At 37.9% G+C, this 23,813-nt stretch overlaps 3 protein-coding genes, 2 long non-coding RNA genes and 1 pseudogene across 5 annotated transcripts; 1 reads left to right on the top strand and 5 right to left on the bottom strand.

Annotated features, from left to right (window-relative positions):
- Positions 1–461, top strand: LOC126621352 (uncharacterized). The gene is made up of 3 exons (XR_007622895.1): positions 1–135; positions 217–321; positions 370–461. It is a non-coding gene; the product is annotated as an uncharacterized LOC126621352 (long non-coding RNA).
- A 111-nt stretch (positions 462–572) lies between these two features.
- On the bottom strand, positions 573–4,375 carry LOC126621329 (uncharacterized; annotated as a pseudogene).
- A 135-nt stretch (positions 4,376–4,510) lies between these two features.
- On the bottom strand, positions 4,511–5,760 carry LOC126621335 (caffeoylshikimate esterase-like). Its single transcript, XM_050289774.1, has one exon. It carries the CDS (start codon positions 5,629–5,631, stop codon positions 4,639–4,641), a length of 993 nt encoding a protein of 330 aa, XP_050145731.1. The 5' UTR covers positions 5,632–5,760; the 3' UTR covers positions 4,511–4,638.
- Positions 5,761–6,559: 799 nt separating this feature from the next.
- LOC126621342 (uncharacterized) lies at positions 6,560–8,686 on the bottom strand. Its single transcript, XM_050289784.1, has 2 exons — positions 8,212–8,686; positions 6,560–6,841 (listed from the first exon to the last, which is right to left on the bottom strand). Exons 1-2 carry the CDS (start codon positions 8,669–8,671, stop codon positions 6,807–6,809), a joined length of 495 nt encoding a protein of 164 aa, XP_050145741.1. The 5' UTR covers positions 8,672–8,686; the 3' UTR covers positions 6,560–6,806.
- Positions 8,687–10,978: 2,292 nt separating this feature from the next.
- LOC126587662 (uncharacterized) lies at positions 10,979–11,688 on the bottom strand. Its single transcript, XR_007611164.1, has 2 exons — positions 11,415–11,688; positions 10,979–11,326 (listed from the first exon to the last, which is right to left on the bottom strand). It is a non-coding gene; the product is annotated as an uncharacterized LOC126587662 (long non-coding RNA).
- A 3,028-nt stretch (positions 11,689–14,716) lies between these two features.
- Positions 14,717–18,832, bottom strand: LOC126620629 (probable aquaporin PIP2-5). Its single transcript, XM_050288843.1, has 4 exons — positions 18,151–18,832; positions 17,053–17,348; positions 15,217–15,357; positions 14,717–15,066 (listed from the first exon to the last, which is right to left on the bottom strand). The coding sequence occupies exons 1-4, from the start codon at positions 18,443–18,445 to the stop codon at positions 14,947–14,949; spliced, it is 852 nt and encodes a 283-aa protein (XP_050144800.1). The 5' UTR covers positions 18,446–18,832; the 3' UTR covers positions 14,717–14,946.
- Positions 18,833–23,813: the final 4,981 nt, after the last annotated feature.

The raw sequence follows: 23,813 nt of genomic DNA, 5'->3' as shown, positions 1-23,813 counted from the left end.
CGATCAGTCCTACCCCGATCAGCACTCCAAACACCACCCCTGCCTTTTGTCCACCACTCAGTCCTCCTGAAGACCCTTTGCTATTTGTAGGTGGTGGACGTGGTTCAGGTTCTGGTGATGGTGGCAGAGGCGGTGGTGATGGTGGCAGAGACGGTGTTGATGGTGGCTGTGATGGTGTCGGATCTGGTGGTGGTGGTGATGGTGATGGTGTCGGAGCTGATGGTGGCTGTGATGGTGTCGGAGCTGGTGGTGGTGGTGATGGTGATGGTGTTGGAGCTGATGGTGGTGCTGATGGTGATGGTGTCGGAGCTGATGGTGGCTGTGATGGTGTCAGAGCTGGTGGTGGTGGTGATGGTGATGGTGTCGGAGCTGATGGTGATGGTGATGATGATGGCGATGTCGTTAGCCCTCCAGTGGGCGCAGGCCGTGGTGCGCCCAATCCAAACTGGTTGAAGGAAGTCACAAACTTAACATAGAGAAGCAAAACTAGGACACAATAGGAGCATAAATGAAGCAGTTTGGCCATGAGAGAGCTTTCGAGTTTTCGATGATGTACAGAAAACAATCAAGAACTTGAAATGCAGGTTCATATATGCACAAACTATAACTGTTTAACCTTCACAGAACCAGAAAAAAAGACAAGAAGCAGACGGCGAAATAACCTGGTACGAACTTATCAAGGTAAAACCAAGGATGAGAGCTAATCGCCAGCTTGGGTTTTGTCTTGCTGTTTGATCTTCTCAAAACATAGTATAGTTCGCCAACCAATTGAGAAATGTTGTATTTTTATTTTGTTTTCCTTGTTGGTTTCTTACTGTCTTTTCCTGCAGCCCTGTGTTTCTGTTTGTTTTATCTTTTTCTTCTATGGACATGTCAAATTTTCGACGCATTCACAACTCCGGTTAGTTCCGCCTTGATCAATCGTAAGACGTCCGCGACCTGCAGGAAAATCGAGCGGCGATAAACAATTCACATTTCCAATGTAAAACAGAAGCTTGTGTATTATGGAAAGGATTACTTAAGCATCGGTAAAAACAGAACCTTGCGACGCAAGAAATGGGGAAACGAAAACATTGCTCACCTCGGAATAGTGCCGCAGAACTGGTGAGTGATCACATAATGTCATCCACTTGATCACCAAGAAGATCAACCTATTTATGACACACATCAACCAATATTAAACTTGAAATGATTTAACCATGAACAAATCAAAACCGAAAATATTAATTTACTGCAACCGAGAACCCCAGTTTCAGCCTTCCAGAGATCATGACATCTCCTAGTAAAAGTGTCCCGATGAATTGATTTCTTTTTTTTCTCAAGGAGGATACAAGTTTGACGAGTGTATCTAAACTATCCTTCATCTTGTCCAATCTGTAAAGAAGTAGGATTGCAATCCGGTTAGTCTACCAGAAGCCTAAAAGGTCGTACCCAGTGCACAAGGCTCCCGCTTTACGCAGGGTCTGGGAGAGGTGAATGTCGGCTAGCCTTACCCCCATTTTATGGAGAGGCTGCTCCCAAGTCTCGAACCCGAGACCTACCGCTCATGAGCGAAGGCACTTGCTTGTGAGGAATGAGTTGTACATACTAGAAGTAAATTAAAGCTGTAGTGAGGAATGAGTTGTACATAGAACAATACCTCAAAAAGTTCATTTCCAACTTATCGCTCGTTCTGTGTTCAAAATCAGCCAATGCTTGTGATTTGTGAAAATCTGAGGGCAGGTGGAGATAAAGACACAGATGAGTTTAATTGAACCTCTTCGTGTGGTTTAGGTTGGCAATAAGAAGGCTCTTGGTAATGACACTCTCCATCTTAAAAGAAATTAAACTCCGTCTTCCACTCCTTCATGGTTTCTCTGATGAAAACCGTATAGACATCCTCCCTGATAAAACTTTCTGCGGATAAACTGTGTAGTAACAGTATCTTGATACTGATCCAATTCATCACTGGCGGTTTTAACTACACCTTTGATGGTCTCAGATGTGGTATGCCGTTCTATCTCTTGTCTAATATGGCTTCGGTTTCATAGCTATCTATGCATTCATTCCATTCCTTACACATTTCCTGCAAAAGGGTCCAGCATACATCCTCTAATTGTGCCTTCCAGGAATATACTATTTTCAGCCCTCAAATCCTGACACTCTACTAATGTAATCTTTACCATTTGAGCCATAATCCTTGATTCCCTCGCGAATGACGGAGCAATATATGTCTTCTCTGGTTCGAGATTCATTGCTGACACTTCCGATGTTCCCCTTCCATTGATTGACCACTTATGTGAGGAGAACCTTGGACATGTCCTTCGAAATCGAATTCTCTAACTCATAATCCTGTAACTCAATGTCATTTTCTTTTATCATACCTTCAAGAAGAGCAACATAGGTCTTTTCCATTATCACGGCTCTCAAATCTTCTTCTTCTTGCTCTAGCTCCGCTTTCATCCGTTGATTTTGTAGTTCTTCATAAGGTATTTTATCGATCTTCTCCCATCCATCTTCCAAAGTATCAAGTTCCAAATTCTTGTCGCGACTTGCATCAGACTTCAGAAACCTGTGGTCCGAAAGAGTTTCTTCCTTGTGACAGAACTTACAATTGTCAAAAGTTTCACCCAGTTTAGCATCCCATTCTCCTAATTTGTCTAGTCTTAAAATAAACTTTTGGACCTTTTTTCAAGCTGTTTTCTTGCATCCCCATCTCTTCTCTCCTGCTAGACAAATTCAACTTTTGTCGAAGAATTTCTCGCCTCAGCAAATTCAGCTCCTCTGCCTCTGCACTCTTCTTCCGGATGATGGACTCGTGATTCTTTATCATCTTCGAAACATAATGCCCTCCCTCGTCTTTATTTACCTCTTCATGGAGTTCCTGCATTAACTCTTTAGCCTTTAAAGACCTCTGCTTTTCCGGGTTTCCATGACTATATTCTTCTGGTGATTATTTTTTGCCTCCCACACTCGTCTGCAATGAATCAACACTTTTCACTTCCACCTCATTCTGACCTACGAAAGACTAATTTGCGGCGCAAATTTGCAACCTCGTTCATCAAATCGGACCAATACTCCTTCAAGCCAAGAGAAACCTGATTCTCTTTTTCTTGGAAATCCGTCATAAACCCTTTGAGCAAAATAGACATTGTTTCTTTCTCAAAACTGCATCTCCATTGCTGCTCGATTGGCCCGACATCAGACTTGAAAATGGCATTCTGCATTTTCCCGAAAGCAAGATCCAAAGTCTTGTTCAAGATCCACATGTCCGAACCCATCTGCTCGATCCTCTTGTTGTTCACACCTTCTACTGCTTCCGGACAGACTTGAAAATGGCATTCTGCATTTTCCCGAAAGCAAGATCCAAAGTCTTGTTCAAGATCCACATGTCCGAACCCATCTGCTCGATCCTCTTGTTGTTCACACCTTCTACTGCTTCCGGATTTCCTTCCTTGTCCTCATAATCCAGCTCGAGCAAAACCTGCTGATCCACTGAATTCTTCAACTCACAGAGAAACTCATTATCTCTATCATCACCATCACCATCATCTTCGTCATCATCCCGACTCAATCTATTATCAAGAATGTACTCTTCAACCGGCTCACTTCTTGTTCTTCTTTCGAGCATGACATTCATGCCACTCTCACGCAGCAAAGCCAGCTCCAAATCATTTGCCTTGATTGCCAGCTCAGACTCCTTGAGACGCCCTCGAAGGCGGGTTCGGATTTCAGACAAGTCTTCTGAAAGCTGCTCTCGAGAGCATAGCTGTCTGTTTCTTGTCGAACAAACTTCAAACACCCTTCTAGCTGCATTACAGCCAATTCATAAAATCTGCAGATCCCATTCAAGCGCTGGAGAACGCCTTCTTTCAACTGCATTTTTTTCGTGTGCATTGTTCATTGCTTGGTGCACAATCCACATCATGGTCGAATCCATCGTCCTTAATCTTTATTTTACTAAAAATCAACAGATAAAAAAAGGAGTAAATGCAGAAAAACTCATCTTCTATGGTGGAAACAAAAAATATGGTAAATTATTAGCAGAAAAACGATCTCGATTTTCTCATCTTGTCCAAGAAACGTGGGTGATTTTTCAAAGGTATCATTTTTATCGATTCAATTCAATTTTATTCTTACAAGCTTAATCTTTTTTCCTTTATTTGATACGAGGGATATTAGAGGAGACATGATTCAAACACAATACCTCGGATACGTGCACGTCACATGCTAAATGCTCGTAACCACATGAACTACAAATTTATACTCTCGTAAAATCTTATCCTAATAATAGCCAAAACCCATATTTGGATCCCTTTAATTGGACCGAAATAAGGTTTGGGAATTTAGGGTGGTTGAACATTTTTTTTTTTTTTTTTTGACAAACGATTAGATAATTTACACTAAATGCATGACACGGAAAGGATTTGAACACACGACCTCTAATGCAAAGGCGACTACTTTGAACCAACTTAGCTACAAGTTATCGGAGAGTTAACATTTTATGAAAGTCACAGGAAGCAATGTTAAATTTTTAATTAATTAATAATATATTTATTTAAACTCGAAGTGACATGGCATGCTTCCATTGGCAGCTTCTGCTTCTTCTTCCTCCCTACAAGTTTAGCTAAACTAAGGATTAAGCCCTATAGTTCTGCACTAGGCACCACCACCACCTCCATTCGCCGCGGCGGCGCGTTGAGCTCGAGTACGAAGCCACTCCACCATTTCACCGAACACCAAGTCCACTTTCTCCTGGGGCTCGCCAACCAGCTGGTGCCACAAGCCCTCGTGGATCCTGAGCGTTTTGTCCTTGCTCGACGCGCGCGTGTACAGCTCCTCCGCGCACGAGGGGTCGCAGACGACGTCGTCGCCCCCATGGACTATCAGCAGCGGCACCTCCACCTCCTCGAATTTCCCCTGCAGCTCCTTGCACACTCTTAGCAGCTCAAGCGCCGTCGCAGCGCGTGGCCTCGCCACCGTCCTCCTCGGACTCGCCAGCGCCAGCTTCCGCTTCCACTCCTCCTTGAACGACACGTCCGGGAGCGACCCACGCGTGGGAACCACCCTCCACGTCGGGATCACCGCGGCCACGAGGAAGAGCAGGTGCTCGAGCGGCCACGGCGGCTTGAACTTGGGGCTGATCCCGCACATGGCGCCGTTGAGGATGAGACCGTCCCACGCGCCGCTTCCTTGCCGGAGCGTGATGAGAAGGGCGATCGCGCCGCCGAGGGACTCAGAGTAGAGGAACGAGGGGCGGTTCTTCGGCGCGTGGTTGGCACGAAACGAGTCGAAGAAAGAGATGCAGTCGTCGACTACGAGGTTGATGTCGGGGATGTGAGCGATGAGTCCATCAGAGAATCCATGGCCCTGGTGGTCGATGGCGCAGACGGCGAAGCCGGACTTGGCGAAGTGGACGGCGGTGAGCTGGACGAACCAGCTGGTCTCGCCGGTGAAGCCGTGGACGATGGCGAGGGTCCCGACGATCTCAGTCGGAGGCAGCGGGGTCCACCACTGGGTGAAGAGCTTGAGGCCTCGGGGGTTTGTGGTGTACTCGGAGGCGTGGGAGACGTTGTGGCGGGAATAGAAGGCCTCCGGAGTTAAAGCGCCGAAGGGGCTTTGCTCGTTCGCCTCCGCAATCGGGTGCGCCATTTTGAACTTGCGGTAGCTAAAATGCGCTGGGTGGCTTACTTATTCTTGGTGCTGGGCTTGGTGGTTGGGCAGGGTTGGGTTGAAGTTGGGTGTGATGGGTAGGTGTGGGGTCTCACAATATTAATGCTGGATGAATGCATTGCAATGCTTTTTATAGAGTTGTGCTAGCGGCAGTCGCATATAGACTAGTCATAATTGTTCGAAGGTGCGTAAAGTTGTCATAATTGTTCAAGGGTGCGAAATCTAAAGAGTTATGCTAGCGACAGTCACGTGTTGATACTACTATAGTTGTTGGAAGATGTGTTGTGCTAGCTTCAGTTGCACGAGACACCCTCATAGTCCATGGAACTAGGGAGAACAAATGGGGGTGTGACTATATAGATATGTCAAACCAAGCCTACTGCCACTCAAGTGTTAATCGCCCATCAGATAATCCAGTGTGGGCGATGCTGCCTAATGTATTACGGCTGAGCTTCATAGAGCAATTTAATGTATATCTTGCTCGTCAAAAACTTGAAACTATGTTTTTATGCATAGAATGTGAATTTCAGGTTGTAATATTGTCAAACTTACCAAAGAGACAGGCCAAATGCTCATTTGCAACAACGCCGATGTTGTTTCCAACTTAATAATTATCATCTGCACAGTTCGACAAGTGTGGATTTTATCGCAAAAATGCTTGGTGTTAGTCGGGGTAGGGTAAAAATATTTAAACTCTTATTTTCTCCCCCATCTTGCCCATGTGAGATACTTCAACACCACCTCGTGTGGGACCCAATTAGTAAGTCACACGTGAGAGATCCACACATCGGCAGCCGTGTGAAGCCAAGGGGGTACACCCAACACGCGGGGCTAAGCGACACACCATCATCAAGTGGGGGGGGCAATTTGCTCTGATACCATGAAAAAAAAAAGTAAAGTTCCACTGTAAAACCAATCGTAAACAATGTTATTCTATCCATAGAAAATTAGCAATACAAGCATTGTGCGTCATATTAGCACCCAACAATATACAGGTCCAGACATCCTCCTCCATAGTTGTAACAAGAATTACAATTTTCCCTTGTATCATCTTCGTCTTGTTGACATATACCCCCAGGGAAGTCTAATATTAAGACCAAAACTAAGAAAGACCCTACATTATTGTCTGTGATGTTCGATTCCTAGACTCGTCGTCAAAAGATAAGATCAGCCTCTTCATCTGCGCATGCTGAAAGAAGAAAACCCTCATATTCATGCATAGGCAAACAGAAAATGGTTAGTGTATGAACTGAAACACAACTGCTGGGAATAAAAAGGATATGAGCGGACATAACCAATCAGAAGAGACTATCGACTGTTAATTGACAAAGCGGATAGAAAAGATTTCATAGGTATACAAATAGAGCCCTTAATCAGCATCAAATCAAATTAACCTGATCACCGGCTCATAGTTTCACACTCTGCCAGTACTATGTTATCTTCACAGAACACCCCACGTAGAAAGAAGTCTGTACATGACATGCCCGAAGCATGCATATGATCCTCTTATCATTACAGTCTTTCATAACAACCATCACACATTTCATTTACCGCAGACTATAAATTTAGGCAAAAGGATGTCACCTTGTTTTCCAACTGCACCGAGAATATACCACCACATAGACCATTCAAATTAGAGACTTCTAAGGTATCCATTCTTCACATATATGTCGACATGTTTTAGGGCATAAATCCATAGGGACGCCAATAAGTTTGTGAGAATATATGATCATGGATGACAACGCTGTACCTCGCACTGATATCCTCCCCCAATTTAGCACTTTATCACCCTGGAATTAGGCATTCCCACTATTCCCAGCTCAACAAGACAATACTGATAGTTAAACCAAAAACTATTAACCTCTACGAAAAAAAAGTCCCCATGTTAATCTAGAGCACGTGCACTCCTTGTTGAATCTTTTGAAGTAATTTGCATCTAATCTGCTGATACCGTTCATCAATGATATCTCATTCAGTCCTCCAGTCACCTCCTTTACCAGCTTCTCCAAACAAAGTACTCTAAAAATATTCTACATAAAACGATGGTCACAAGAATCCTTGTCAAGCTGATCAATTCTTAGGCAACAAGCCACCACCCGCCCACCTTTTACAGGCTCACAAAAGCAGGTAGAATCTTTGAATCCTCTAACTAAAAGATTGACCTGACCTTGATATCAATCAGTTTAGGCTTAAACTAATCGATAAACAAAAAAGACATGACAGGATTCCAGCATCATCTTGTGTCCAAACTAGCAATCAAACCAAAGGCACACTGCTCGAATTCCGAATATATATTCTACACTATCAATAAGTTTTCTTTCTCACACATAATTAAGAGAAAGCCACATTAAACTCCCTAAGCAACGATTATACAACAACATCCCTCAAAGAATTGAAATTCAACCCCAATTTTCTACCCAAGATAAACACTAATTCCCCACATACAAAACCAAAGAAGCTCATATAAACAAAACCCAAATCATAAAATTTCAATTCCAACACAAATTTCAAAACTTTATCATGTCAAATCAAAAGGGGCTGAGATAAATTCAAGTTTACCTCCACAGCAGAAGCAGCAAGAGAGAAGCATCAGAGTCTCTCCGCAGAGTCCAGCGACCATTCTATCTCTTCCATGAGCCTTTGGATTGGTCAAGTCCGCCGCTTTTCCGTTGACTTGGCCTCGTGGGCTATCCAACTGTTTGGCGGCTCCGCCGTCTTGGCCGTCGAGCAGGTTCTGCTTGACTGATTTTTGTGATTCCTTCTCGCTTTTCATCCTCTGGAGGTTCCAGTCGAGCTTCCTCAGGTAATCGAGCTTGAAGGAGTCTCTGATCGTCGCCGACGGCCATAGATGCATGTCTCTCTCTTTTTGTGCACTGGTGATCTTCGACGACGGAGGAAATGGAGGGGACTGTATGTTTCGACAAGAAGAGGGACGGGTAATAATTGGCTCCCTGAGCAAAGTCAGATAATTGGCAGAACCGATAAGTTCTTCCCCAACGACGTCGTTGGCCTTCTTCATTTTGTTGACTAGATAATAACTTACTGATACTTTTATCACAAGTAAAATGTCTTATGTTCGACTTATGAAAATAACTATGAACTTGTTATCGATACCTGACAAAAAAATCAAGAGTTATATAGCTCACATTTTTGTGAAAAGAGGCAATTGTTGAGTTTATGCAAAGATATTACAAATGATTTAGAAGTGATCCAACCATTTTACAAGCCCCATAAGGATTTTTATTGAAACTTTAGGTTGAAAATTTGAAAATTCAAGAAAAATACTATTAGGGCTCAAATCAGAGTTATGAATTTTATGAAGCACGTGATGTGGCAAAAACGCCAAGAAAATACAGTTTTGGGTAAATTACATAGTAACCCCTCAAGTTTGAGGTCTATTACAATCTCATACAACATCTTTAAAACATTTCACTTTTATACATCAAGTACTATTTTATTTCAATATAATACATCTGTTAGATTTTTCATCCATTAATCCGTTAAATGCTGACGTGGCTGCCACATTTGGTTTTTGGTTTTTTAATAAATTTCTTTAGAAGATTTAGGTTTTAACAAAAAATTAAGAATTATTTTTTTGGCTACATGGCACACATTTGGCAGTCACGTGGCACAAATGTGGCAGCTACATCAGCATTTAACGGATTAATGGATGGAAAATATAACGGATGTATTATATTGAAATAAAATAGTACTTGAAGTATAAAAGTGAAATGTTTTAAAGATGTTGTATGAGATTGTAATAGATCTCAAACATGAAGGGTTACAATGTAATTTACCCATATAGTTTATATAGTTTTTCAAAGAAATTAGTAAAACAAATAAAAACGGAAAGATAGCTCATAATTTTTGGGAAAAATGCAATTGTTGAGTTTTTTTCAAGATCTTTATATTTTAACTAATTATCACTTAACCAACCTTGTTACCGAGTTCAAATTTCCTTCCTCCTAAATAAGAATAGGATATGCCCATGAGTTAAAAAAAAAAAAAAAAAAAAACTACTTGTGATTATGTCTAAATTGAAATGAAAATTTTATTTTATAGTACAAAAATACACTCATGTAATAAATAATTTACGTGTTATGATATGAATAGACAACGAGTTTATGCTTTTGGTATGATATTGGTATCAATTTTTATTTACATGTAAAAAAGTAATAATTATAGCTTTTGACAGCGTTTCAGCTTCATGCAATAATTTATCATTGAGACGAGAAAATTCCCTTTAGGACTAAAAGCAAGTGTCTAGATACTTTATGTAACGAAGGTTAATGTTATTCACACACTCATTTTTACCCTACACACCCTTGTTAATTTTGTTGTCATTAGTCTTCTTCGAGTTATTCGATCCGATAACTAAAAATTAAGAACATGTGTGAAAAATAAAAACGAGTGTGTGAATAACACTATCCTATAATGAAATGTGGCCTATTGCATCGAGTGGATGGAGAACTTTTTAGTTGTGACAGAAACACAGATGGTACACCATGTGTTTTTATGCAAGTGGTGAAAATTTTTAATTTTTAAGTTATTAACCTTTTAACATATATAACTCACCATTTTTATAGGAACACGTGATATACTACCTCGTGTGATGGTCACATTGAAAAATCTCTCTGAGTGAATGGGCGTCCCCATTATGTGGATTGGGGAATGGTCATGTGTGGTTTTATTGGGCATGGGATGTAAAGAAGGCTTGGAGATGGACAACGGTGTTAAGTAATGGGTTTGGATCATCGAGTGAATGAGACTTGGGAATGAGGATCTTATGGATCATCAAATCATATCCATTTATTGTAAATTGTGTGATCACTTTTCGTCAAGTACTAGTCATATTTAATTTTAAATAAAAATATTTAAAATAATTTCTGATCAAACGATGTACGATAAATTGACACGATTTGAGAATCTTCGGAATCCTCACAGAGAATCCGAAGAGGATCCTGATTCGAGACTTGGAGTATGATGATGAAGTAGAATTGACAGTGACGTGGAAAGACTTGGTCCGTCAGATAAATGCACGTGTTACCCTCAAATTCTCAATCAAAGTTTGTTGGTGATTTATAGTGATGTGTCGTTAGGTGGCCTAACTAGAGATGGTAAAGTGTAGTGATTAGCTCTTTAATTGCTTTTCCTCAAAGGCAAGTTAACTACCCCTTTTACTTAAAGCATAAAAGTCAATCCACTCAAACTTGTTACATTTAGAACCAGCGGGTATTGCTCCAGCAGTTAAAGTTTTTATCTTCAACTCATTGTATTTCGGATTTGAACTCTTTCTCTTCCTAGCGATTAGTGTAGAATATCGTACTAAATAAAAAGTTGTTACATTTAATATCAATCCCAATTAAAGCAAATAATAAGACCCACAAAAACTAAGTTAAAAACTACATTGCAATGCACCATATAACAACAGAAATGAATGCCACGTTGTGTACAATTATTTCTCTTGATCATAACAGTATATTTACAGTGATGTTTTGCTACGATCACAACACTATCTGCAGCCCCAAAACCGATGAACGGCCTTCATGATCACTTCATCGACGGCGATCAAACACAGCCGGTCATGTGGAACTTTGATTCTTTGAGCATGTATACATATGAACACACACATATATGTCTTGATTAAGTTTGAACAACAATTAAATGCTGGTAGCTGCAGACGATGAGATTAGATAAGGGTTGCAAGTTCAGGGTGTGAAAAACCAAAACCCAAGTGAGAGGGACCGAGGGGATTTTCGTACCTGTAACTTTGGAATGTATATCGCTCAAGCTCAATGAGGTTTTCATACCTGAAGTTGTGGAGCAACGTGGGTGTCCAGAGAAAACCAAAGTGAGTGAGAAGGAAGCAGACGAGGTTGGTGATGGGTGCCATAAGAAAATTTGATTAATTTGTTGGTAATTTTTTGCAGTTGAAGTCTGAAAAGGAAGTGGCAGGCAGTGTTTGCTATATAGAATTGCAAAGTGGGGTGGTTGCTTGACTTTGAAGTATTGCATTTGCTTGCCGGGCTACCACAGGCAATCATAGAAGCGTGCACACCACAGCACTGTTTGCTTTGCTTATTTGCTTTTCAGATAGGTCTCTCTCAGTTAATTACATCAATGTGAACATTTTTATCTCGAGTTAACTGCAGTTTACCCCCACAAGTTTTGGTGTCGATTGCAAAATGAGCCACGAGATTTTAATTTCTGCATTTTACTATTAAATTAGATGTTAATTGCTGATGTGGCATATATTGGGCTTGCATTTTAAGCACAAGTTCATAAAAGAATTAAAAGAGTAAAAGAGTACGACTAAACATTGCAATTGAAGGTCAACGGGTGCTTCAAATGTGAGCCTAGTCTATGTCGCATCAACGTCCACTTAGAAGGTGAAATTGACAAAGAGATTAAATTTGTGCAATTCAAAAACCACGTGGTGTGAAATACAAAAATTAAAACCTCGTGACTCATTTTGCAATTAACTCCCAGACCTTACTGTGTAAAGTACAATTACATATTGTATTAATGTGCAAGAGAGATAGAGAGCAACAACTATTAAACATGTTGTGTGAGTTTTAATCGTGGAAGAGAGTATTCAATACAGCAGCTTGGTGATCATGCCACTCTCACAAAGGGTGAGAATCGTGTGATTGTAAGAGTTGCATGGTACCCTACCCAAATGCAATTGAGACACGCTTTTTAGTAAGAGTGCATGACTATCTAGCAGGTCAAGCTACTTTAACAAAAAAATTTAAGGAAAATTAATGAAAAGGGCTTGAAAACTTTGAGTTTTAATGATAAGGACAAAATAAAGGGTAAAGTGAATAGTACCAGGATTGACTTTTTAGTGTAAAAATATGGTTTTTCGTTAAAATGAACAGTACCGGGTGCTTTTCGTTAAAGTTCCCTAAATTTTAATGTGGTTGCTAATGTGAAATGATGTTATCAATCCACCTATTACATAATATTACCTGGCAATGTTACGTTCAATTCAAAATATTCTCCACATGCGAACAGTGTGAAGTAATATGTTTATGATATGTTTAAAATGGCAAGAGTAAGGATATTTCTTATGTTTATGTCACTCTTTTGGCCCTTTGGGGTGGAACTCCTGGAATCCAGCAGCTAGTCTCAACTCTCAAGAGACCCAGTGGCAATTCAAACTCAATGTGGGTGAGGGTAAGATAGTATTTTGAAGAGCTACATGGCTAACCTCACTTGATCTGGTAAAACTGTCTACGAGCAATTAGGGCCATCTTCAACTTGTTGGGTTCAACAACAAGAAACAAGATATAAGCCACAAGAGCCATGATCCATATCAGTCGTGTTTTGAGCTTCAATGTAACGTGTCGCGTTTGAAATTTTATTTTCAGTAAGATCGATCTTACGGTTTAACATTATTCTCAGCTATTAAACTTCCTGTTTTTTAGGATGGCAGAGGATTGAACATTGCCCCTTAGGCCTGAAGTTAAAATACTAGAATCTCACTATTACCGATCCTTGCATCTACATCTTAACCTTAATTAAATTTACAAGAACAATTAAAAAAAAAAGAAAACTAATGAAAAGGGCTTGAAAACTTTGAGTTTTAATGATAAGGACAAAATAAAGGGTAAAGTGAATAGTACCAGGATTGACTTTTTAGTGTAAAAATGTGGTTTTTCGTTAAAGTTCCCTAAAAAAAATGAAAAAAAAAACCCAAAAATTAAGTTAAATATAATATTACAGCCACCAAGCCCTTTATCCAAAAGATCCCCATTTTTGGGTAAATGGGGACTAATTATAAGACTCACTCTACGTCGAACTTCAATGATCCGAATTGTCTATTTTGTAAGTCTCGATTTATAGATCATCCTTTTAGAAATTCAATTTAATCTGAGACCATTTGCTAATTTAATTATCACGATGAAATTTCAATGTTTCTTAAAAAAGAAAGTATTAGTCTATTTCTTTGTACTTAATTAGACGCCTCAAATATTTTCAATTTGGTTAATATTTTGTAAAGATAATCTATGAGGTGCAACTTGAAAAATAAACAATCAGCTTGTTAAAATTCGATGTGATAGGGACTCCACAACTAATTTCCATTTTTATAAAAATTGGAGATTTCTTCCCTTCAAAGGTTTCCTTACAGCCATGTAGATATTGGAAGACAAGACGTCCACATTCATGGATTTGAGGTTTCATGAGGTACAAAAATTCGCGTATGTCACACTAACAGCTATATACATACATACATACATACATACATACATACATATATAATATATATAACATGTTATATATATATATATATATATATTATGTGGTGTGTGTTGGGAGAGATTAGATTTTGTTGTTGGGAATCTTGGGAAAAGGGTGAGATAGTGGATTGTAGTATAGTGTAGAAGGAAAGCGAAGGCAACGAGTTGTATGGTGTGTTGCGCCAACGGACAAATATAGCAGACTCCATGACTTGATCAACCAAATCAAGCATCCCAAGATTTGCAAGATTATGATTATCTCTAAACGGGAGTGGTTGAGGATTTGAAGAAATATCTTACATCGAAAAAAGTTTAGAAAATTTATAAACATCTGAGTCATTGATATTATTGGCATGGGACTGTAATTTTATCTTCTTTTATAGTAACAGAGCAAATTTGCCACGTGTAAAACCAACATTTTACGTATGCTCCACGCCGCTTAATTCCTCATCGAAGAAATAAGGCAACTGGATACAATTCCTTTTAACAACATATGCATTTGGATTATTCGTCCATGTTAAGCTTCATGTTTCGCTACAGATAAGGTCTTAAGTTATTTCAGAGCGAAAAGTTAAACAAACCTTACAAGTGCTTAAAGCGGAGTTGTGCCAAACTCCCCATGTTTCCACCCTTATTTGCCTTTGGTTTCTAGATGCAAAACTAGTATTCATTCACCTTCTGCTTTTTACAGTGCCCAACCCACTAAGCTTCAAGTGGATCTCACTTAGCCATCATATAGCAAGCAAAAGTGACCCCAAAATTATAAAAGCACTTGTCTTCAAGCATGATATGAGTAGAAAGCAGAAAACAAGGAGAGAATCTTGAGAAAATGGCAATGACATTGAAGTAAATTCAAAGGCAAGTTCGTGACAATATCTACAAATTCATGGCCTCTCAGCCCCTTTTTCTGATGGAAATTTAATTGAGAGATGACCAAATGAAACCTTCATACACAAAGCATAAGTTTAGCACAATTAAATATAAATATTACCCTTCATAATAATTAACATTGTTTTCCAAATCCCATCACATTCTCAGAAAATATTTCAATTCAAACACTCGGGTGGCTCCTGAATGATCCAAGGGCCTTGGCAGCTCCTGCTCTCAAGATAAATTGGTGGTAGAAGGCTGCAATTGCTGCTCCGATGAAGGGTCCAACCCAGAAAATCCACTGCAACCAACAAGAGAGTAGACAAGAACATATATTAGTGAAAATTCTGTGGAGCTCCGGAATATCTTACGTTATATAAAATTAAATAATAATAATAATAATAATAATAATAATATAAAAGTGATGAATAATTAATATTGGAATACATACTTGGTCATCCCAAGCCTTGTCTTGGTTGAAGATAACAGCAGGTCCAAGACTTCTAGCAGGGTTGATGCCAGTGCCAGTGATTGGGATGGTGGCCAAGTGAACAATGAACACAGCAAACCCGATTGGCAGTGGAGCCAAAACCTTCAAAATTCACAACAGTCCACAATTTAGCCAGCTAGAATACGAGAGAATCCACCATGTATCCGGTTGTATTCTTTCCTGTCTCTCTCAGACACGTGACATTAGAGATAAGACACGAGAAGATATACAACCGGAGATAACTAAGAATCTCCATCGGAATATATACAAGTGGAAAACATACAAAAAATGTAGACAACAGGACAGTTTGGAACAGGATGGAAGAGTTGGAAAATGGACTAAAACGGTACATAGAAAAGACATGCCCCGTGATTGTGAAGCTAAATAAAAACAAAATTAGACAACTTTCATTCATTTCTGACTCAGCATATCAAATGTTCGGAACTGTTTAACACCAGAAACAAATCAGACGTTAATCAACTTTTTAATATTAAACAATAACTAAACTAGTGGTTTTGAGGTTGTTAAACGAGGTTTATGTGAAGCACCCACAGATTGACGTTGAGACCTCGAGTGAGTCACGATTCATGACGATACTAGAAGAAGGCATGGCACGTTAGGAATGATGGAAAGGTGAAAAGTTGGGAGAAAATAATTGAAAAAGTTGAAGCAACTTGTTGAAAGCAAACAAAATTAGGTGACTTCCGCATCTATTGCATTGCATGATACCCTGAAATGCTAACCAGAAAAAAACAGTTGGCCCAGCTCATTCTTTTCACCCTACTCATAAGGGAAATGCTATTTCTTTATGCTAGGCCAATGAGAGGGAAAGGGTTTGAATCGAGATGCAGTGAGTTGAAGAGAGAGACCCTAATTCACCAAGGCAATCCACCACTTGCGAAATGCAATTCTCAACAACGTATCTTTTGCCATGAGACTTGAAAAGAGTTTTTGGTTCTAACAATTTCAAGGGCAACATCTAATATTTGACGAGATTGTGCTATATAGCCATTGCACTATCCCAAAGGAACAGTAAACTCAAGATTTTGCCTCTAATACTTGGTTCCGAGATCTCATTTTGGATATAAGCACCATATAAAGACCAAAAAACACAAGAATATGATCCTTTTAAGAACATCTATATGTGATGAACATATGTACAACAAAACCCTAAAAGAATTAGCAGTAGTGTGTGGGACACCTAAACTTGTCCAAAGGTTAAATGATGGTTTACAATATATATATATATATATATATATATATATATATATATATATATATATATATATAATTAATGCATTTACTAGCTCGTTCAAAAAATAATGCATTTTGAGAAGGGGTCAAAATTTTCAAAAACTAGGACATGTGATTAAATAATGCATTTTCAGAAAGTATTTAAATTTTAAAAATAATAATAATAAACATGTGATGAATTCAAATAAAAAAGCTTCCTAAATTAAAATGGTTTCAAGAAAAATAAAAGCAAACAAAGATTAGAATCCCAAAGAGACATGCTGGTGGATTCTTACTCAAAATTTCTGAAGACACTAGATTTTCTCTAATTTTCTCAGCTCTCTTGTTTTTTTTTTTTTCAAAAAATAAGTATTATTAAACTCGAATCGCAACGTTTATATCAGAAACTAGAGTATTGAATAACCATTCTGGTTAAAAAAAAAAAACTCCCACGTATGAAAGCCACCAATACGAGAGACAAACAAAGCCACTAGATGCATATAATATAAAGATTAGTACAAGGAAATGGTAATTGCAAATTATAGATGAAAGGTGTATATGTACCGGAACATGGGAGTCTCTAGCACTCCTCTTGGGGTCAGTGGCAGAGAAGACGGTGTAAACGAGCACAAAGGTGCCAATAATCTCAGCAGCCAATCCAACTCCGGTGCTGTACCCTTCGCTAAGTGAGTTGGCACCGCCGCCGTACTTGGTGTAGTAGCTCTTCTGGATAGCCTTCACCAGCGCAACACCGGCTATGGCCCCCAACGACTGAGCCACCATGTACAGCACAGCTCTCACCAGCGACACCTTCCGAGCCAGGAGCAGCCCAAATGTCACTGCCGGGTTAATGTGACCCCCTGTTCAATAAAAAGTTACAAAACCCATTTTAGAAAGCACCTTTTTCAACAATTTCTACACGTATAAGCAACACTAAATCCCACAAATTAAACCCACATTTAAAAATAAAGCTGCTTTTTCAACAAGTTCTACATGTAGCAGCGAATTCAGACACACCCCACGTCAAAGACTTCATCTTTTTAGCTAAATTCTACATATATATATACAAGAAAAATACAGAAAACTCATTTAAAGATAAATATTTATCGCTTAAAGATGATTAGAAACTCCTACCCAAAATTTCTCAAAATTGTTCGTTATTTATTTGTGTTTATAATCAGAACCGTTCATATTATAAATCACCTTATAAAGATCGCTTCTGTAAGAAATCAATCAAAACTAAGGTCGTTTAGTCATCAAATTCTTTAAAAACAAATGGACGGTATTGGTAAAAGCATTACAATCAGTTTATGTATTTACTATAATAGATTAATTAAACAATCTTAGTTTTAATTTATTTTTTGCAGAGATGATTATGATTTATAACATGAACAGTTCTAAACATAAGCACAAAGCTATGTGATTCAAAACTAAGAGTAGTGAGTATAAATTCCTACTCTTCTTTGACCCAAGTATTGTTCTAAAGATAAACTGTTTAGCTAACTTCTGTATTTTACAAGCAGAATCACAAACCCAAATCCAAAATGTACTTTTTAGGTAATTTCTGTATTTTACAAGCAAAACCAACATCAAAGACTTCAACTTTTTACTAGTTTATATACGTAGAGATAAAACCAGAGAGACCCAGAAGAGAAAACAGACCTGAAATCCCAGCAGTGCAGTAAACAAGGACAAAGATCATGCCCCCAAAGGCCCAAGCAATCCCCAGGGTCCCAACCCCACCGCAATTGTCTAGTTCGGTCTGGCTCTTGTAGCCAATCACAGTGAGCACAGTGACGTAGAGAAAGAGAAGAGTGGCTACGAACTCAGCTATGAGAGCTCTGTAGAAGGACCATTTGGCGAGCTCAGCCGGGTCGAAGAGCGGCGCAGGCGGCGGGTCGTGGTAGTCCTTGGCTGGGAAGGAGCCCCTCTCTGCAACTTCCATGTCCTTGGCCATTAACAAAGCTTAAGCTTCACAGAGTTTGGGAGAAACAGAGAAAAACAGAGGCTTTTTTGGTGTGGGAGAGGGAGTGAGGAGAGAGGGGGTATATATGGTGTGGTGAGAGATTAGGAATTAGATTTACTGGAAAATTTGAAACATGTGGAGTTAACCCACCTACTATTTTTGTGTCTTCTTTTCGCTTTCACCAACTCTGTGTGACCTGCCTTTGTACTACACAGCCCACCTCATCACCTTCCACTAAATTTACTTCAACTCTCTCTCTCTCTCTCTCTCTCTCTCTGTTCTTCCCACTCACCTACAACAATCTCGATTTTTCTTCTTAAAATATAAGAAATGCTTTGCTTTGGGTAAACTCCCGCATCGGTTTCAAGATGATGAAGCTTTGGTATTAAACACTATCTTGAGCTCCACTAAACAACCAAACTTGGCATGATATTTTTAAAAATGATAGTGCTAGAGAGACACTTATCTTATCTTTTACAAAGGAAATTATTATTTGCACTCAAAAAATCTTATTTGATATTTCAAAGTTTTTATAATTAGAAAGAAAAATACACTGTGAGGAATGTATAATGAGATTTTTGAAGTGCTAATACCAGTTCCTTTACAAATTATATAACATAATTATTACTAATTAAATTATTACTTAATCGGTTATTAACGTACTTAATTTTTATTGACGACACATCATATAATTTGTAGATGTGATTTAAAAATTTTGTTCGTATTAGATTTGATAAAAAAAAACAATTCTTGAATGAGGTATTCAATTACTTAGCATCACTCTTTGATAAACAATACTTAGAATAAGAAATTAACTTATAATTTGTAAATACAAAGGTGATGTTTATAATTCCTTGAGCTATAAGTTTTTAAAATATTACAAGACATTTTTTAAATAATTTTTCTCAAAATAGTGAAAAAATGTTGGTAACATAAAATATTTATGGTATCAAACAATTAAAAAACCCAGCCAAATACGAGTTAAGGGTAGTGTTATTCACACATAATTTTTTACTTCACATACATTTTTATTATTTTTATCTATTGATCTCTTTCAATTCATTCAATCTGATAAAAAAAAGTAAAAAAAAAAAAATATGTAAGAGATAAAAATAAGTTACTGAATTGCACACCTCAACAGTATTGTCATGCACCAAAATACAGTAGAAAAGTTGTGGAATCCGAATTGAAAATCACGCACGGATATTCACTCATTCAAAACATGAGAAAAAGACACAAGAGAACAGTGCGGCACGTGCAAAATGACCCAGTGAGTCGTAACTCGCGACGAGCCAAAAGCACAACTGTGCGGCAGAGAGAGTACAGCTGTCCCTTCGACTCGTGAGTCAGTGACCCTGGTTGGGGCAGACGACTCACTGTACCCCCACGAGCAGACGCAAGGAAACGAAGGCCGAAACGAAGGCCTTTTTGGAACTTTCGTGCGAACGTGGCGCGCTCGTATTGGGTGGACACGAAACGGTAACAAGGGCTGGTTTGGAAGGACACGTGGAGGGATGTGAGCCGTGCGTAGGTACAAAGGATGATCGCATGGTGATGGACGGCTGCTTCACCGGAAAATCAGCGAAGTTAGGCTGAGAAATGGGTGGTTTGAGATGGCTTGGCGGTTCTTGAACGTTAATAAAACAGCCGCAGGGGAGTGGGACCCATTCATGCTTTGGCTTTACACTGGATAATAGAGGCACGTTGACACGACCGGATACGGCGTCGCTTTCCAGCTCATTTACCAAGCTTCATCTTTCACCCCAAAATAATAATAAATAAATAAAAACAAGCTTCATAATTATCCTTACAGATTCTTGTTAATTTTGTATGTTTTTTTTTGTTTAATTTATTCGATTTGATGGTTAAAAATAAAAGAACGATACTTAGTACTTAATTTATTTTTTTGGGCGATGAGCTCATTTTGTCTTGCAAATAGCGTGTCTCAACCTTACAAATTTCATAAAGTCATTCAACTATTTAATTGAAAATCACTTATACAAAAATTCATTTGAATCGTAGGTTATTTAATCATTTAAATGTATAGAACAAATCGGCGACGTAGATATCAATTAGCATATTCATCATTAAATGTCCATTTATTTGATACGCTTAGGTGATTAAACAATCTCCACTTCGAATGATTTTTTTGGAGTGATCTAATAAATTGAATGATTTCGATTGTTAATTTTATTTGGTCAAGATACGTTATTCGTAAACGAGGAATATATGAGAGGAAAATTTTGAATATAACAGGGGAAATTTGGGTGTTGTTTATGAAGTTATCCTGATGTACTTAAAAATGGTGGTGTCATTAGTGACATACTCGCATAAAGATAACGTCTTAGTGTTAGGATAAAACTTCGCATGTGAGTTCAAAGAGAAAGAGACATCCTTAACCGTTGGAGAGAATTTCCAAGAAAACATGTTATTGTCATAAAAAACAGATTGACTAAAACATTTTCCCATTAATTAATTTATTTAATTATAGTGATTTGAGAAGTGGAAGGGAAGTGATTCCCAGAATTAGCAAACCCTAACTAATTATAAAATGGTGATGACGTTTTTAAGTGTATTAATTTAATCAAATGTGCAAAGTGATGAGAGCCGCAGACTTTTTTGACCCCACTAATCATTAGTTATTATACACCATTACCTTGACATGTCCTGATTAATTAGTGGACAATCTGACGTGGATTCGCAAAAACGAATCAGAAGACAGATAAGCACAGATTAACAAATCAGACAAAGCCATATGTCATTGGTCGGTCGGGCAGCGAAGCAAATATTTGATCCTCGAACATCCTCCAAGCACATGACATTCCACCAAGGCAGATATCCGTTGCTAACAACAATCATTCATGCTTTTAAATATTAGGCCAATTTTATTGTTAAATTCAAACTCTTGTACCTAAATTCAAACTCTCACGATTATTTAGGATTAAACGTATATTTTATCGTCCAAGTTAACTCACTATGTTATGAGTTCAAAATCTTATTTCTCGTAGTTTAAATGAATTTAGTGTAAATTATCTTTTTTTTTAATGAAGAAAATAATATATTTCATTAAAACGCCTAAATGCACATACAAGGACATGGTGGTCTCGGTAAATAACCTAAATAGATTTCGAGTTAATCTCGATTCAAAGGTGGTGACGTTAAGGCTTGTTCTTTTTGTTCCAGTATTAATGCACATGACTCGAAGGTTCAAACATATATAGATTTTGATTAACCTTGATTCCTCTCTAATGTGTGAAGCTACTAAACGTAAACTCAAATCATTATATGATTTTGAGTTTAGAAGAAAATTGTTATATTTGAGTTTGGATACTCCGATTCATTGAAGGAATGCAAAGTTGTACTTTTGATCTAAATAGAAATATTCTGTTGCATTATAGATAAGCTTTTTACTTTTTTAGCATCGATGATTTTATGTTAGAAGTCATTTACATGTGTATGAGCGAATGCTGTAAGCACAATTCATACACCAATTTGAACAACTTTTCTATGTAATTTTCAACGACAACATAATATCGGACGCTTTTCCCTAATAAGGAAAAATGAATAATAATTAAAATTCAAAGTTTGAGAGTGTTGAATTTTTCTTTTTATGTTTGATAAACTGTGATTTGTTTCTCTTCATTTCTCCTTGTCTTGTCAAAAGACCAAAAAGAAGGGAAATGACCAAGATTGAAAAGAATGAAGCCGGTGAATGGATTTTCAACATCCACTCGATTTAACCAGAAGACACGATTGCCTTGTCAAATTGGCAATCTTTAGTTGATGATTGGATTTGACGGAAAAGGATCCTCGTCGGATCCTTTTTCTGGGGATCGTAGAGATCCTGTGATTGTGACCGTTCATCGTACATCGTGCTGTCATAAATCATTTCAAAATTTAAAATTTAAAATTAAATATAAATAATACCTAACGAAAACTGACCGTACGATGTACGATGAACGATCACGAAATCCCTAAGATTCTCAGGAAAAAGATCCGGCGAGGATCCTTTTCCGGATTTGATAATAATAATGAAGGAGAATCGATTTGTTAACCTTTTGATGTAATAAGTGAGAGATTTTTTAGTGTGTTGAGAACATAGTTTGGTATACCAAATATTTATAATATAATTGGCTGAAAAAAAAATTTCTTCTAATTTTCGATCAATTGTATATGACATTTGGTATACCAAACCATGTTCGCAGCACACTGAAAAATTTCTTGTAAAAATTCATATGTTTATATTCTATAATACATGTATCTACAATAACCAAGATTTATGTCACAAATATGTTTATCATCATGACCTTTCATTCATAGATGTGAATCTCAGACCTGCCATGTTTCAGCAATGTTAGTATATTATTTCATGACCACATATCTTTCCAGCTAAGGAAGTAAAAAACAACAATTTCGTTCGCATATATTACAACAAAAAAAATATATGTTAATGTCACATCACAAACATAAATTTCTCCAAAAGTTTAAGTGCATGAATTATGTTCTAAAAAAAATGGAACCACGGAACTCCCTGCTAAAACATCGTATTAAAAAACTATATAATAAATGAATATTTTAAAAAATAAAATAAAACTGATAGACTATTTCAACGTATATGTGAATGCTACATGCTTATCGTTTTTCTAATAAATGAATATAGCACAAAAATCACGTTTCTGATGTGATCACGAATATGATGAACCCACCATCACCGTCGACGACCGCCCCAGATTTACCCTAGTTGGTGGGCCAACGAATCGCCGCATGCCACGTACGAGGACCGGCTCATCCTGTGCAATGATTAGGTCACCGGACGGTGAGACTGTGAGAGGACCATCACCACGTCCCCAGATATATCCCGTCAGCTGTCGATTTTTCAGTTTTATTTTGTTATCGCTAGGAATTAGACGGCTGTTTTTATTCATAAAATAGTTCAAGTTGATTTTTGGTACGTTGGATTTTCATCTTACTTCGCACTGGAAGCATTAAAAGAAATAATATTATCGGATTTTATTATTTTTCTTTCGTTCCATTCAAAAAATATATATATATATATATATATCAAATGATCAATTCATCATTGAGACTTGAGAGGATCAACCAAAAGGTACACCTTCAAATATTAGGATAAATTAATTAATGGTCATAATACACAACTAGTTCATTATTAGATAATATACATATCAAAGCCAACCCTAATACAATTTTACAAGGAATAAAGTGTGCATTTACACCATGATTAGGTTTAAATTAATAAATGTTTTTTTTTAGACAAGGACTACTACACTAAATTTATTTAAACTACGATGAGGGTTGAGAGGTAATTATACTTGTGAGCGAATGGAAAGCAAAATAATAT

This window comes from Malus sylvestris, chromosome 1, assembly GCF_916048215.2.
Source record: "Malus sylvestris chromosome 1, drMalSylv7.2, whole genome shotgun sequence".
Lineage (NCBI taxonomy): Eukaryota > Viridiplantae > Streptophyta > Magnoliopsida > Rosales > Rosaceae > Malus > Malus sylvestris.
Note: the sequence above shows the minus strand (reverse complement) of the source record. Positions and strands in the feature narration are given on the sequence as shown.